At 51.4% G+C, this 15,383-nt stretch overlaps 1 protein-coding gene across 7 annotated transcripts in view; it reads left to right on the top strand.

The window, feature by feature from the left end:
• The window catches only part of LOC104681218 (NADPH--cytochrome P450 reductase), a 76,111-nt gene that overhangs the window by 57,320 nt on the left and 3,408 nt on the right, over positions 1–15,383 (top strand). For all 7 annotated transcript variants that reach the window (XM_010387439.2, XM_030932688.1, XM_030932689.1 and 4 more), the window contains 6 exons: positions 3,057–3,105; positions 11,419–11,547; positions 12,309–12,458; positions 12,997–13,121; positions 13,441–13,530; positions 14,108–14,206. In XM_010387439.2, the coding sequence (XP_010385741.1) occupies positions 3,057–3,105; positions 11,419–11,547; positions 12,309–12,458; positions 12,997–13,121; positions 13,441–13,530; positions 14,108–14,206 (642 nt within the window). The remainder of the gene's footprint in view (positions 1–3,056; positions 3,106–11,418; positions 11,548–12,308; positions 12,459–12,996; positions 13,122–13,440; positions 13,531–14,107; positions 14,207–15,383) is intronic.

Consider the following 15,383-nt stretch of genomic DNA (forward strand, 5'->3'; position numbering starts at 1 on the left):
TCAGAGCCTGGCTTCCCCTGGCTGGAGGATTGGGCCTGTGAAGTCACAGGTTGTCTTGTTCTAGTCTCGTGCCCTCGGTGCCTGGCACAGGGCCTCCTGTGCCCCCACCAGGCTGGCATGCATTACCCGCAAGTACAGGGAGAGCCACCTGGCACTCACAGGGCACCAGGGTTTGCCTCTTGTCCTTTTCTTCAGCAAATCTTCAGATCCACCTTGTTGGAGACGGAACTTCCGTGGAAGCATCTGTCCTTTGAGTAGAGATAGGAGTTGCCTTTTCAGCTGATGCCAGATCAGACCTCCGAGTTGGCTAGGGAGTGAGAAGTGCCTTCAGCAGCCTCTTAGTCTGCCCCTGCGAGCCTCGTGCTGGACAGAGAACTCAGGGCTGGTCACCCTAGGAGGAGACACAGTGTCCTGTGCCACGTACCAGGCGTTGCGCTCATGGCAGGGACACACGGACACCTCCCCGAGGTTATTCAACCCAGGCCTCCAGTTAAGCCATGGGAATGCACAGAGTAAAGTGCCTTGGTGGACCGGTGTGTGTGCCACAGCGAAGAGGGTGACAGGTAGCGTTGCTGCATGAGGGGCAGGGACGGCCTCTCGGAGAGGAAAGTTAAGTTCTATGGTAAAGGATGAGTAGAAGGTGGGACGGGGTCACAGGAAGGGCCTTGTAGGCCCAGGGAGTCGCGTGGAAATGTGAGCAGCTTCCTGCAGCCCAGAGAGGCAGGAAACGGGGCAGGGCCACTGCAGGAAGGGTGTTCGGAATCGGCCACTTTCGCCTCGTTTAGAATATCTGCTCTGCCAGAGTCTCCTTACTCAGGTTTAGCTATTCTAGTTATCCTTATTGTTGGAGCCTTCAAAATCAATCAGTCAAGCCCCACATGTACCATTTCTATTTATTTGTATCGGTTGGTTGATTGACAGGGTCTCACTCTGTCTCCCAGGCTGGAACCCTGATGTTTGAAGCTGCAGTGAGCTATCATCGCACCACACGGTCATATGGTCACACAGTGGTGAGATCATCGCCCACTGCAGCTTCAAACACCCAGGTTCAAGCTCTCTTCCCACCTCAGCCTCCTGAGTAGCTGGAACCACAGGCACAGACCACCACGCCTGGCTAAGTTTAAAAAAAAATTTTTTTTTTTTAATTTTTTAGAGATAGAGTATTGCTGTTTTACCCAGGCTGGTCTCAAACTGGCCTCAAGTGATCCTCCCACCTTGGTTTCCCGAAGTGCTGGCATTACAAACGCCAGCCACTGAGCCAGGTTCTTGGATGCTCTCTTTAAGAAAATGCCTCTTCTTGGAGGTTGCAGTGAGCTGAGATCGTGCCACTGCACTCCAGCCTGGACGACAGAAAAAGACTCCATCTCAAAAAAAGAAAAAGAAAAAGAAAATGCCTCTTCAAGTCTTTTGATCGTTTTTCTGATGGAGGATTTGTCTTTTTCCCATTGATTTGTAGGGCTTTCTTACCTTCTCAATCAAAGTCTTTTGCCCACATATAAGTACATTACAAATATCCTCTCCCACACTGTGGCTTGCCTTTCCTTCCTTTAATGGCATTATTTTTTATTTTATTTTATTTTATTTTATTTTATTTTATTTTATTTTATTTTATTTTATTTTATTTTTGAGACAGATTCTCACTCTGTTGCCCAGGCTGGAGTACAGTGGCACGATCTTGGCTCACTGCAACCTCCGCCTCCCTGTTTCAGGTGATTTTCCTGCCTCAGCCTCCCAAGTAGGTGGAATTACCCGCCACCACACCCGGCTAATGTTTGTATTTTTAGTAGAGACAGGGTTTTGCCATGTTGGCCAGGCTGGTCTCCAACTCCTGACTCAAGTGATCCGCCCGCCTCGACCTCCCAAAGTGCTGGAATTACACACATGAGTCACTAAGCCCGACCAAAAATGTCATTTTAAATACAAAAGTGTATTTTTGTCTTCCGGCTTGTCACTTGATTCAGAATGGCCGTATTTCAAATATCCTAAAGATTTGCCACCCAGAGAAAGGTGTTTCCCACCTTGCTGTATTCGACCAGGGTTTTTAACCTCATTCAGCTCGAAAGTCCTGAGCAAGGGGAACTGGGCTTGTTCCTATGGCCCTGCAGGCTTGGGGCAAGGGTCAGGAGGAAACAGAAAAATGGAAAATGGGGCGGGGAGGGGATGGTGCGGGGGTAGAAGGCCAGAAGTGGACAGAGGATTGTGTCACCCCAGCCTGATCCTGAGGCTGGCGGGCACCAGGCTGCCCTCTGGAGGGGGCAGACCCAGGTCAGGGCTGTAGTCCCAGGAATGCAGAGAAGGGAAAAATGAAATGTGGCCCCAGTGCAGGGGAAGCAAAGGGGGTCTTTGAATCCCAGGGGAGCTGACCCCTGTGCAGGACCTTGAGGGCAGAGCGGGAGTCAGCCAGGTGAGGGGAGTGTGGCAGGAAGGCTCTGGGTAGAAGCGATGGCACGCACAGGATTCTGAGGCCACCATGCGGGGAGGGGGTGTGAATCTGTGCCTCAAGCATGGTTTGTGGAGGGGAGTGGCAGGTGACGCTGGAGACAGACTCTTGAGGGGACTCCTGTGCCTGGATCCCGTGGGTCATGGGAGCTGTTGAAGAGCGGAGCAGGGCAGTGGCAGATGTGTGAGGCAGGGGCTGGAGAAGGAAGAGGTGAAGAGGTGGAAGGTGGAGGCGAGGTCAGGCCGTGGGGACCTGGGCTGTGGGTAGGGGGGAAGAGGGAAGTGGAAACCTTGCCTCTTCCTTGAGGGAAACAAGCCCATATCTATCTGGGTGCAGGAGAGGTCTTGGCTTTGCAAAGCATTGGTGTCGCAAGAGGCTTTACTGTAGGGGAAATGGGAAGGGTGAGCTGGTGCGGGAGGTCTGGGAGCCCTGGTGCCGGTCTAGAGGCCAGCTGCTGGCTTAGTCCCCGGGGAGTGGCACAGGACACAGCTGGAATGTCCCCTCGCTGTGCTGCCACAGCATCCCGTGAAACCTGCATATAAGGACACCCACATCCCATGACGCCGTGTCACACGACACCTGCCTCCCACACTCATTGCACACTTTTGTCTTGCAGGACCAGCTCCGTCAGAGAGAGCAGCTTCGTGGAAAAGATGAAGAAAACGGTGAGTTTCCTACATGCCTTTACTCTTCTCAGGAAGCCTCGGCCCCAGCGGGCATGTTAGCAGGTCGAATAGACAGCTGGCGTCACCGCACTGTGGAGGTCCGGGGGCCAGGAGAGGAAACGCAGCCCGGCTCACCTGGGAGTCATTCTTAACTAACCAAAGCCCTGAAGCAGCTCTGCTGTTGCTGGGACAGTTTATTTCCTTGAATGTTTACTTTTTGAACAAACCAGTCTAAGACCCTCCCTCTAACTCATGAAGCTGCCCTTCTCCGGTCTGGTCCCAGCCTATCCAGGAGCAGAGGTAAATCTCACATAGCTGCAGTCATGGCACCACTGCCATTTTATCTCTGCTTTGTTTTTGTTACCTTTTTTTTTTTTTTTTTTTTTTTTGAGACAGAATCTCGCTCTGTCACCCAGGCTGGAGTGCAGTGGTGCAATCTCAGCTCACTGCAACCTGCACCTCCTGGGTTCAAGCCATTCTCATGCCTCAGCCTCCCGAGTAGCTGGGATTACAGGTGCGTGCCACCACGCCTGGCTAATTTTTGTATTTTTAGTAAAGGTGGGATTTCACCACGTTGGCCAGACTGGTCTTGAACTCCTGACCTCAGGTGATCCGCCTGCCTCAGCCTCCCAAAGTGCTGGGATTACAGGCCTGAGCCACTGCACCCAACCAATCTAAGTATTTAATTTTGGGCATCAGTACTACATTTACATGGTTAAAATAAAAACATCCACTCTTCAGTGGAAAGCTCACCTCTGCCACCCATTCATCCCCACTGTTCTTATTATTTATGGATCCTTCTAGAGTTCCTATATGAATATACAAGCAAAACAGAGACTCTTATTTTCACTTTTCTTATTTTTTCATTTAAAAAAGCTTTATTTTAGAGGCAGGGTCTCACTGTGTTGCCCAGGCTGGAATGCAGTGGCACCATCATAGCTCACTGCAGCCTCAAACTCCTAGACTCAAGCAATCCTCCTACCACAGCCTCCCAAGTAGCTGGGACTACAGGTGCACACCACCACGCCCAGCTAAGTTTTTAATTTATTCTTCGTAGGAACAGGTTCTCACTATGTTGCCCAGCTGGTCTTGAACTCCTGGTCTCAAGCAATCTTTCTGCCTCCGCTTCCCAAAGTGCTGGGATTACAGGCATGAGTCATCACATCCAGCCTACACTTTTCTTAAAACACAAAATGTGGCATATGACGTGCACTGTTCCAGATCTTGCTTTTTTTTTTTGAGACTGAGTCTTGCTCTGTCGCCCAGGCTGGAGTGCAATAGCGCGGTCTTGGCTCACTGCAAGCTCCACCTCCTGAGTTCAAGTGATTCTCCCGCCTCAGCCTCTGGAGTAGCTGGGGTTACAGGTGCCTGCCACCATGCCTGGCTAATTTTTGTATTTTTAGTAGAGATGGAGTTTCACCATGTTGGCCAGGCTGGTCTCGAACTGCTGACCTCGTGATCCGCCCTCCTCGGCCTCCCAAAGTGCTGGGATTACAGGCGTGAGCCACTGCGCCCAGCCAACCTTGCTTTAAAAAAAAAACACACACACACACACAATTTAACATGTTTCAAAGATCCTTCCATATCAATACAAAGATACTGCCATCATCATTCTAGCTGTACCGTGATTCCATTTTATGGCCGTCTGGATTCACTGTAATGCATTTAACCCTGTTTTGTTAAAGATGGGCACTGGGGCTGTGTCTACTCTTTGGCTCTTACCAACAATGCTGCTGTGAATATGTGGCTCGGTTTGCACGTTTGCAAATACAAAGCAGTTCCAGAAGTGGAATTGCTGAATCGGAAGGTAGATGCGTTTGCAATCGTGATAGAAGCTACAAATCGTCCTGTAGGAGTCACACCATGGCACATGCTCAAGAATAGCAATGTGTGAGAAAACTGTTCCCCACAGCCTTGCCAACAGTTTGTTATTAAAGTTTAGATTTTTGCCAGTTTTCTAGATTAAAAAAAAAAAAAAAAATCTCAGTATAGCTGTAATTTACATTTTTATGAATGAGATTCGGTAGATTTTCACCCATCTTTGTTTTGTTTTGTTTGTTTGTTTGTTTGTTTTTGTGAGACGGGGTCTCACTTTGTTGTCCAGGCTGGAGTGCAGTGACATGATCTCGGCTCACTGCAGTCTCCACCTCCCAGGTTCAAGCAATTCTCCTGCCCCAGTCCCCTGACTAGCTGGGATTACAGGTGCATGCCACCACACCTGGCTGATTTTTGTATTTTTAGTAGAGACAGGGTTTTGCCATGTTGGCCAGGCTGGTCTCAAACTCCTGACCTCAGGTGATCCACCCAACTTGGCCTCCCAAAGTGCTGGAATTACAGGCCTGAACCACCATGTCCAGCCTTTTTTTTTTTTTTTAATAGATTCTCTCTTCACATCTTTTGCCCATTTTTCTGTTGGAATTGATCTTTCTCCTTGAAATTATTAGGGAGAGAGCCTCTTGTCTGTGATATAAGTTGAAAATATCTTGCCCGTTAAATAGTTTGTCTTTTAGTGAGATTCCATCTCTTAAAAAAGAAAGTTTGGGCCGGGCGCGATGGCTCAAGCCTGTAATCCCAGCACTTTGGGAGGCCGAGGCGGGCGGATCACAAGGTCAGGAGGTCGAGACCATCCTGGCTAACACAGTGAAACCCCGTCTCCACTTAAAAAATACAAAAAATTAGCCGGGCGAGATGGTGGCGTCTGTAGTCCCAGCTACTCGGGAGGCTGAGGCAGGAGAATGGCGTGGACCCGGGAGGCGGAGCTTGCAGTGAGCTGAGATCCGGCCACTGCACTCCAGCCTGGGCGACAGAGCGAGACTCCGTCTCAAAAAAAAAAAAAAAAAAAAAAAAAGAAAGTTTGTCTTTCAACTTAGCTTATCGCATTTTTATTTGTATTGCTGTGTAAAGGTTACATAGTCAACTGTATGATTCTTTCCTTTTGTGACGTCTGGACTTGGAGTCATAATTTGAAGGTCTTCCCCATGCTAAAGAGATAAAGATATTCCTGTATATTTTCTTCTAGTACTTTTAGGGTTCATTTTTCATATTCAAAATTTAAAATCTGATCACCTTATCCTGATGTAAGATGTGAGGTATGAATCCAACTCTACATTTTTCGTAGCTGTGTAAACACCATGTAATAGAGTCCATCTTCCCCCCACTGGTTTGAAATGCCAGCTTTATCATATACTTAATTCCTGGGCTGGGCACAGTGGCTCATGCCTGTAATCCCAACACTTTGGGAGGCTGAGGTGGGCAGATCGCTTGAGCCCAGGAGTTTGAGACCAGCCTGGGCAACACTGGCGAAACCTCATCTCCACAAAAACTAGAAAAATTAGCGGGACACAGTGGTGCACGTCTGTAGTCCCAGCTACCTGAGAGGCTGAAGTGGGAGGATAGCTTGAGCTTGGGAGACAGAGATTGCAGTGACGACTGTACTCAAGCCTGGGCAACAGAGCTACACTCTGAGTCAAATAATCAATGATTCCAATATGTATACTGGTTTATTTTCATATTTGCTTGTTTAAGTGCTTTGATCTGGCTATCTGTTTACATATCGTATCATACTGTTTTGATTATTAAAGTTTTATAATCTGTTTTAATACCCAGTAGTGCCAGGCATGGTCTCCCCACCCCATTGCTATTACTGTCAGCTTTCCTGGCTGTTATTCCATACCTATTTATTTTTGGGGGGTAACAGCTTTATTGAAATATAATTTGTATACCATACATACCCATTTTAAAGTATATACTTCAGTGTTTTTTAGGATATTCACAGAGTTGTACAGCTGTCACTACAATCAATTTTATTTATTTTTTTTCTTGGAGATCAAGTTTTGTTCTTGTTGCCCAGGCTGGAGTGCAATGGTGTGATCTCGGCTCACTGCAACCTCCGCCTCCTGGGTTCAAGCGATTCTCCCGTCTCAACCTTCCGAGTAGCTGGGATTACAGGCATGCGCCACCACCACACTCAACTAATTTTTGTAGTTTTAGTAGAAATGTGTTTTCACCATGTTGGTCAGGCTGGTCTCAAACTCCTCACCTCAAGTGATCCGTCCACCTTGGCCTCCCAAAGTGCTGGGATTACAAATGTGAGCCAACGTGCCTGGCCAATCAATTTTATTAATAGAATGTTTTCTTCATCCCCAAAAGAGACCCCATACCCATTAGCTGTCACCTCCTCATTCCCTAGTTCCCCACCCCTAGTCCCAAGCAACCATTATCTGCTTTCTGTCTCTACAGATTTACCTATGCTGGACATTTCATTTAAAGGAATCACACAATATGTGGCTTTTTGTTTCTGGATTTCTTCTTTTCTTTTTGAGATGGAGTCTCACTCTGTCGCCCAGGCTGGAGTGCAGTGGCACAATCTCGGCTCACTGCAACCTCTGCCTCCCGGGTTCAAGCAATTCTCCTGCCTCAGCCTCATGAGTAGCTGGGATTACAGGCGCCCCCACCGCACCTGGCTGATTTTTGTATTTTTAGTAGAGACGGGGTTTCACCATGTTAGCCAAGCTGGGTCTCTGGATTCTTTTCACTGGGCACATTGTGTTCAAGGTTCACCCATGCTGTAGCGTATATTAGTACTTCCTTTTTATTGCCAAGTAATATTTCAGTGTATGGATTCTTACTTATTTTTCCATGACTTTTAGGATCAATTTGTTGAGGAAAAAAGAGCTGTTCAGATTTTTTTTTTTTTGGTAGAGACTAGGTCTCACTATGTTGCCAAGGCTGGTCTCAAACTCCTGGGCTTAAGCGGTACTCCTGGTGTGACCTCTCAGGGTACTGGGATTACACAGGTGTGAGCCACTGCACCCGGCTGCTTCAGATTTCTATTACATCATGCCACATTTCTCTAGTGACATAAATAGAGTTGCCATTTCTGTGGGTCTAGACTCCCTGTCCACAACCGGGGTGCCTTTCCATTGGCGTGAGTCCTTTGTGTGTCGTTCAGTAGCCTCTGACACATCTCTTACAAAGTTTATTTCTAGGTATTTTATATATTTTGATGCTACTGTAAATATTTAGCTGCTATCTTAGGTCATCTTTTGTTCTCTTAACCTGATCACGATAAGCACTTTCTCTTCTATTATTTTTACAGTGATTATTTTAAAATATTCTTTTGGGCAAAACCCTGTCTCTACTAAAAATACAAAAATTAGCCGTGCCTGTAATTAGTGGGACTACAGGCCTGGTGGCACGCGCCTGTAGTCCCACGTACTCGGGAGGCTGAGGTGGGAGAATCGCTTGAACCCAGGAGGCGGAGGTTGCAGTGAGCCGAGATCGCACCACTGCACTCCAGCCTGGCCAACGGAACAAGACTCCGTCTCAAAAAAAAAAAAAAAAAATCCTTTTGGCCGGGCATAGCGGCTCATGTCTGTATTTCCCCACTTTGGGAGGCCGAGGCGGGCGGATCACCTGAGGTCAGGAGTTTTGAGACCAGCCTGGCCAACATGGTGAAACCCCGTCTCTACTAAAAATACAAAAACCTAGCCAGGCGTGGTGGCGGGCGCCTGTAATCCCAGCTACTCGGGAGGCTGAGGCAGGAGAATCGTTTGACCCCAGGAGGCGGAGGCTGCAGGGAGCCGAGATCCCATCACTGCACTCAAGCCTAGGTGACAAGAACGAAACTCCATCTCAAGGAGAAAAAAATAAAAATCCTTTTAATGAATTAACAATGACTTGTAGAAAATTCAGGAACTTTAAAAAGTATAAGAACATTTATTGTAATTCATGAGGTTTTTTGGTGGTGGTTTTGAGACTCAGTGTCACTCCTGTCACCCAGGCTGGAGTGCAGCGGCTCGATCACCGCTCACTGCAGCCTCAACCTCCCAGGCTCAAGGGATCCTCCCACCTCAGCCTCCCAAGTAGCTAGAATCATAGGCACCACAGCCAGATACTTTTTTTGTATTTTTAGTAGAGACAGAGTTTTGCCATGTTGCCCAGGCTGGGCTCAAACTCCTGGGCTCAAGTCATGCTCCTACCTTAGCCTCCCAAAGTACTAGGATTACAGAAGTGAGCCGCTGCACCCAGCCCCATACGTTTTATTTTGTATGAGGTGGGATTCAGTGTGGAAACTAGAGACCGCTTTAGGCATTTTAATCTAGAAGGGATTTCACACAGGGAAGGGGGTGCTTCCAGGTTACTGGAGGGGCTGAAGGAGCAGGTTTCCGGTTGGTCTCTAAGATATAACAGAAGTGACCTGCAAGGTAACTGCTCCCTTCGAATCCACCCTGAAACTGTTGAGTTCAGGACATACCACGTGTAGCTGCGATCCAAGATAAGCTACTTCTACAGCTGCCTCTGAACACCACATAAGCCAGTAGCCAGGACTAGGAACTTGCAGTCTGGCTACCAAAACTATTAGAAATACCTCAGGTGGCCAGGTGCAGTGGCTCATGCCTGTAATCCCAGCATTTTGGGAGGCCGAGGTGGGCGGATCACCTGAGGTCAGGAGTTCGAGACCAGCCTGGCCAACATGATGAAACCCAGTCTCTACTAAAAATTCAAAAAAATTAGCCAAGCATAGTGGTGGGCGCCTGTAGTCCCAGCTACTCGGGAGGCTGAGGCATGAGAATTGCTTGAACCCAGGAGGCAGAGGTTGCAGTGAGCTGAAATCGTGCCATTGCACTCCAGCCTTGGCTACAGAGCGCAACTCCATCTCAAAAGAAATGAAAAAGTGAAAGAAATACTTCAGGCACTGAAGACCAGGCACTGCTGCAGAGAACCTCACATTTGCATGAGGGGCCAGGAAGCCTTTGCCTCTCTTCCACCCTTCAGATCTTGCAAAGCATGTCCAATTGGCTGAACCGAATTGGCTGCAACTTCAGCCCCAAGGGGCTCTGGGGAACAGGATTTCAGGCTTTTCAACAGCTGCTGTAGGAGGAGGGTGGACTGATGAGTATGTGAGCCAGCCCCAGGACCTTTCCCTGTTGTCTAAAATTTTATAATAAATATGTATTATAATTAACCAGAAAACACACCCAGAACTCCCCATTTAGGGACTTTTGGTTTATTTCTTGCCAGTCTGTTTTCTTTGTGCCTATGGGTATAGAAAGAAAATAATTATGTATGTTTTGATATACGTGTCTATTATTTATATAACACAATTGGATTCTACAGCCAGCTGTGCATATCTGAGTTCATGAATTCAACTGCAGATTGAAAATATTTGGAGAAAAAATGTATGGTTGTGTCTGTCCTGAACACATACTATCATGTTACTGTTCCCTAAACAATACAGCGTAGCAACTATTTACAGAGAATTTACATTACATTAGATATTATATTAATAAGTAAAGATGATTTAAAGTATGAGGGAGGATTTGTGTAGGTTACACACAAATACATCATTTTATAGCCGGGACTTGAGCATCCTTCGATTTGTTTCTTGTTTTTTTTTTTTTTTTTGAGATGGAGTTTCACTCTTGTTGCCCAGGCTGGAGTGCAGTGGCGCAATCTCGGCTCACCACAACCTCCGCCTCTCAGGTTCAAGCGATCCTCCTGCCTCAGCCTCCCAAGTAGCTGGGATTACAGGCATGTGCCACCATGCCTGGACTAATTTTGTATTTTTAGTAGAGATGGGTTTTTCTCCATATTGGTCAGGCTGGTCTCGAACTCCCAACCTCAGGTGATCCACCCGCCTCGGCCTCCCAAAGTGCTGGGATTATAGGCGTGAGCTACTGGAGGTGGAGTCTTGCTCTGTCACTCAGGCTGGAGTGCAGTGGCGCAATCTCAGTTCACTGCAACCTCCACCTCCTGGGTTCAAGTTGTTCTCCTGCCTCAGCCTCCCTAGTAACTGGGATTACAGGTGCATGCCACCATGCCCGTCTAATTTCTGTAGTTTTAGTAGAGACGGGGTTTCACCATGTTGGTCAGGCTGGTCTCCTAACCTCAGGTGATCCACCCGCCTCGGCCTCGCAAAGTGCTGGAATTACAGGTGCGAGCCACCACGCCCAGCCGTATCCTTGCATTTAAATATCTATGGGAGGTCCTGGAAGCATTCCCCCACAAATAAGGGCTATACATTGGTTACCTTTTTTAACTTTGTTTTTTCCCATGTCATGAAAATGTCAGACGTGTGATCTTGAGCAGCGTGTGAGACTGCCTTGGTGACCTTTGCCCTCCTTTGCCACAGTGGCTGTGACAGTGAGAAGCGAGTCCCAGAGGAACTTAGAGGGACTCAAAGCCAGGGAGGAAAGAGGGCAGCCTAGAGGGCCCCCGCCTGCCAGGCCTGCCCGGCTTGCCCAGTGGGTGTCCACTGGAGCCATGGCTGAGGTCTGTGGCCCTCACAGACCCTGTGTCTGCCTTCCTTAGGGGAGGAACATCATCGTATTCTACGGCTCCCAGACGGGGACTGCAGAGGAGTTTGCCAACCGCCTGTCCAAGGACGCCCACCGCTATGGGATGCGAGGCATGTCAGCGGACCCTGAGGAGTATGACTTGGTAAGCTGCCACCGTGGGCCGGCCCCAGATGGAGGCAGTGGGCAGGACGGGGAGCAGGTCTGTAGGGCGCCCCTCAGCAGGGGGTGACTGGCAGGGAGTGGGGTCCTGAGAAGACGTCCTCGGAAGTTGCCTTCCCGTGAGGGTCACTGCCATCCCTGCCCGGGCTAACTGAAGGAAGGGCCATTCCTGCAGCTGCAGCCACATGCCAGGCGTCCTTTCCCCAGGACCGGCCCTCCCCTGAGCGCCAGCTGCCCTCCTTATGGCCGCCACGTCTCCCAAACCAAACCCCCCCTCCCCAGCTGCTCCACTCCCCCCTCCTCCGGGGTCTTGGTGACGGGCAGCACCCCACAGCCATCTCCAGGCTGCATTTCAAGTTGATGAACAATTTAGTTAGATTATCAGTGAGCACCGGGGCCATGCGGTGCTTGGGAGCCCTGAATGATGAAGTTCCCAGGGTGACCCCAGACCTGCATCAGCACAGGAGGCCACGTTCTGGTGGCTCTTTTGTGGCAAGCTTCACTTTCCTCTAGAAACACATCCTCTCCACTCCAGCCCAACACAGGTGACCTTGTCCTGCCCACCTGCACAAATGCCCATGCCCCACCCTCTCTGTGTCATTCCTTCTTTCTGATCCCATGACACCCGGACATCCCTGGCCTGGTACCACCCTGGGGAGGACCTGGCCTTCCCCGTCTGGTGCGGGTTGAACCTTGAGCAGGCTCAGTCATAGCCGGGGCATGGTCCTACCCCTATCTCTGCAGGCTGACCTGAGCAGCCTGCCGGAGATTGACAACGCCCTGGTGGTTTTCTGCATGGCCACCTACGGTGAGGGGGACCCCACCGACAATGCCCAGGACTTCTACGACTGGCTCCAGGAGACGGACGTGGATCTCTCTGGGGTCAAGTTTGCGGTGAGTCACCCAAAGACTGCTATGGGCTCCCGATGGCCTGTGGTGCCTCCGGATCCTCGTTTCTGAAAGGCAGCCCTCCAGACCCCCACCCTGTTCTCAGCAGCCAGGGCAGGCCACTCGTGAGACCCTCTCCTCTGCCCTGGACCCCAGCACTACGAGAGTGTCCCCTCCCTGTCCCCCGCCCCAGTCAGCTCCAGGGGGCATTGGGTGCTGGAGACTAAAGGCAAGAGGGTTCTGGCCAGACAACTGAGACCTGGCTGGGCTAGGAGAGCTGGAGTCCCAGCCCAGTGGGGAGGGTGGGCTGCCTCCACTTCCCCGTGGGTTGAGGCTGGCGGTGGACGGGGCAGGCTGTGGGCTGCAGGTCACCCAATCGAAGCCTCTTCAGTGGCCCGGTATTCCTCGCAGTGGATGGGATAGAGGCCTGCAGGTGTTCCCAGCAGCTCAGCCAGCGCTGTGGGGCCTCCCACCCCGCCCCCATGGCACCTCCCGCTGGTCAGGCCGAGGGCCAGGCCTCAGAGCGGCCCCTGTGTCCACACAGGTGTTTGGTCTTGGGAACAAAACCTACGAGCACTTCAATGCCATGGGCAAGTACGTGGACAAGCGGCTGGAGCAGCTCGGCGCCCAGCGCATCTTTGAGCTGGGCTTGGGTGACGACGATGGGAAGTGAGTGCCCACCCTGCCACCCTGATCAGCGCTGTGGGCTTAGGCAAGGGCCGTGGAACGTGAGGGGCACGCACACCATTGTGTCAGCTGAGACTCAGCGACACGCATCTCCAACACAGGGAAGGGCTCTCCTGCCTCTGCCCTGCCCCTGCCGGTTTTGCTTTTCGGCTTGTCCAACTCCCTGGAGCCTTCCTGATGCTCTGGGTTGATGTTGCTGGGCGCCCAGTCCTGAGCTTTGGGGACGGGGCGTGCCTTGCACCAGTATTGTTGCCACATCGGCCTCCCCTGAGCCGTTCCCCCTCTCCTCTCCTCGGCCCAGCTTGGAGGAGGACTTCATCACCTGGCGAGAGCAGTTCTGGCCGGCCGTGTGCGAGCACTTTGGGGTGGAAGCCACTGGCGAGGAGTCCAGGTGAGCGAGTGCCCGCGGGTGCGGTGGGTGGGCTGGGCGGGTCCTGTGCCAAGGGTGGCCACCCTGGAATGGGGGCTGGCAGTGGGTTGCAGCGAGGTCGAGGAGGGACCTTGGTCCCAGCCAAGGACTCACTCTGCCACCTTGCTCTGCTCTGTCCCGCCCCGGGGCAGCGGGCGCATCCCACCTCTCGACAAGGACACAGTGCGTCAGGCTCTGAGGCTAGGTTCAACTTTGGCAGAAGGGTTCATTTCCTTAAAATCTGTCTCCATAGAGTTGGCCAAAAACAACGTTCTCTCTGTGCCCTCGATGGCCCCTGGGTGCTGCCCGGGCTTTCCTTACCTTCTCCCAGAATCTCCCGGCTTCTGGGCGCCTGACCCCCGGCAGCTCCACGCCACCTCCCTCCCTGCTCCCTCGCCTGGCCTCCTTACGCATCTGCAGCAGGGGCTACCCTGCCTCCTGTCGTATGTACCTGGGCCCTTGCCCCGAAGGCCATGCACTGTCTCCCCTGTAGTCCAACCCCTCCCTCAGGACTGACCCCTGCTGCTTCCCGGCCTCACCCTCGATCTCCCCCTTCCAGCATTCGCCAGTACGAGCTTGTGGTCCACACTGACATAGATGCTGCCAAGGTGTATGTGGGGGAGATGGGCCGGCTGAAGAGCTACGAGAACCAGAAGCCGTGAGTGGAGGGAATGTGGCTTGGGGCAGACGGCTCTGTGGCCGCTGATGCATCCCAGACTCAGTCTGCCGTGTATCCCCATATCCCCGCAGGGCCCTTCTCACCAGACCCTGTGCCACGAGTGGGCGTGAGTGTCCCTACACAGGGAGGGCATGAGGCCCAGAGCAGAGAGGGGAACTGCCCAAGAGCCAGGCAGCTGCTCCATGCCCTGGCGCAGTGCCTGTCCAGGCCCCGGCCCCGGAAGACTGGCACTCGCCCAGTTTGTACTGAGCTCACTTAGCCACCTTACTCTACACTGCCCAGGGCAGCAGGGCACGTCCCACTTCTCAACAAGGACACAGCCCATTGGGCTCTGTGGCTAGGATCCTCTTTGGCAGCAGGGCTCATTTTCTTAGAATCTGTCTCCATAGATAGACTTGGGGAAAAACCTAGCGTTCCTCTCTGCGCCCTTGATGACCCCTGGGTGCTGCCCAGATTCCTGCCTGAGCCACCCAGGGAAGTCCATGCCACTGCATCCAATACCAGCTGCCCCGCTTTCTGTAGGCCTGCCCCAGCCTGGCTGGAGCAAGAAGCCCCGCATTTCAGTGGCTTTCCGGAGTGCAGGTTTCTCTCTTGTCCACGGTGTAGTCCAGGACATGTGGGAGTGCGGAAGCTGTGCCCCTCATTTGGCGACCCAGCCACCTTCCAGCCTGTGGCACCGTCAGCTTGGGTCTCATAGTTCTTTTAAGGGCCAGTCTCAGTTTCCACATTTGGAAACGGAGACACTGATGACCCAGCTCTGCCCACGTGGTGGGACCGTAGAGAGAACTGCATTGGGGCCAGGCGAGGTGGCTCACACATGTAATCCCAGCACTTTGGGAGGCCGAGGCAGGTGGGTTACTTGAGGTCAAGAGTTCGATACCAGCCTGGCCAACATGGTGAAACCCCGTCTCTAGTAAAAATATAAAAATTAGCCAGGCGTAGTGGCGCACGCCTGTAATTCCAGCTGCTCAGGAGGCTTAGGCAGGAGAATTGCTTGAACCTGGGAGGTGGAGGTTGCAGTGAGCCGAGATCGCGCCACTGTCCTCCAGCCTGGGTAGCAGAGCGAAACTCAGTCTCAAAAAGAAAGAGAACTGCATTGGATTGGGCTGGGAGAGCCCTTGATGTAACCGGTGAGATTTCCTCGTGGAGATCTCTG

This window comes from Rhinopithecus roxellana, chromosome 6 (genome assembly GCF_007565055.1).
Source record: "Rhinopithecus roxellana isolate Shanxi Qingling chromosome 6, ASM756505v1, whole genome shotgun sequence".
NCBI classification, from domain to species: domain Eukaryota; kingdom Metazoa; phylum Chordata; class Mammalia; order Primates; family Cercopithecidae; genus Rhinopithecus; species Rhinopithecus roxellana.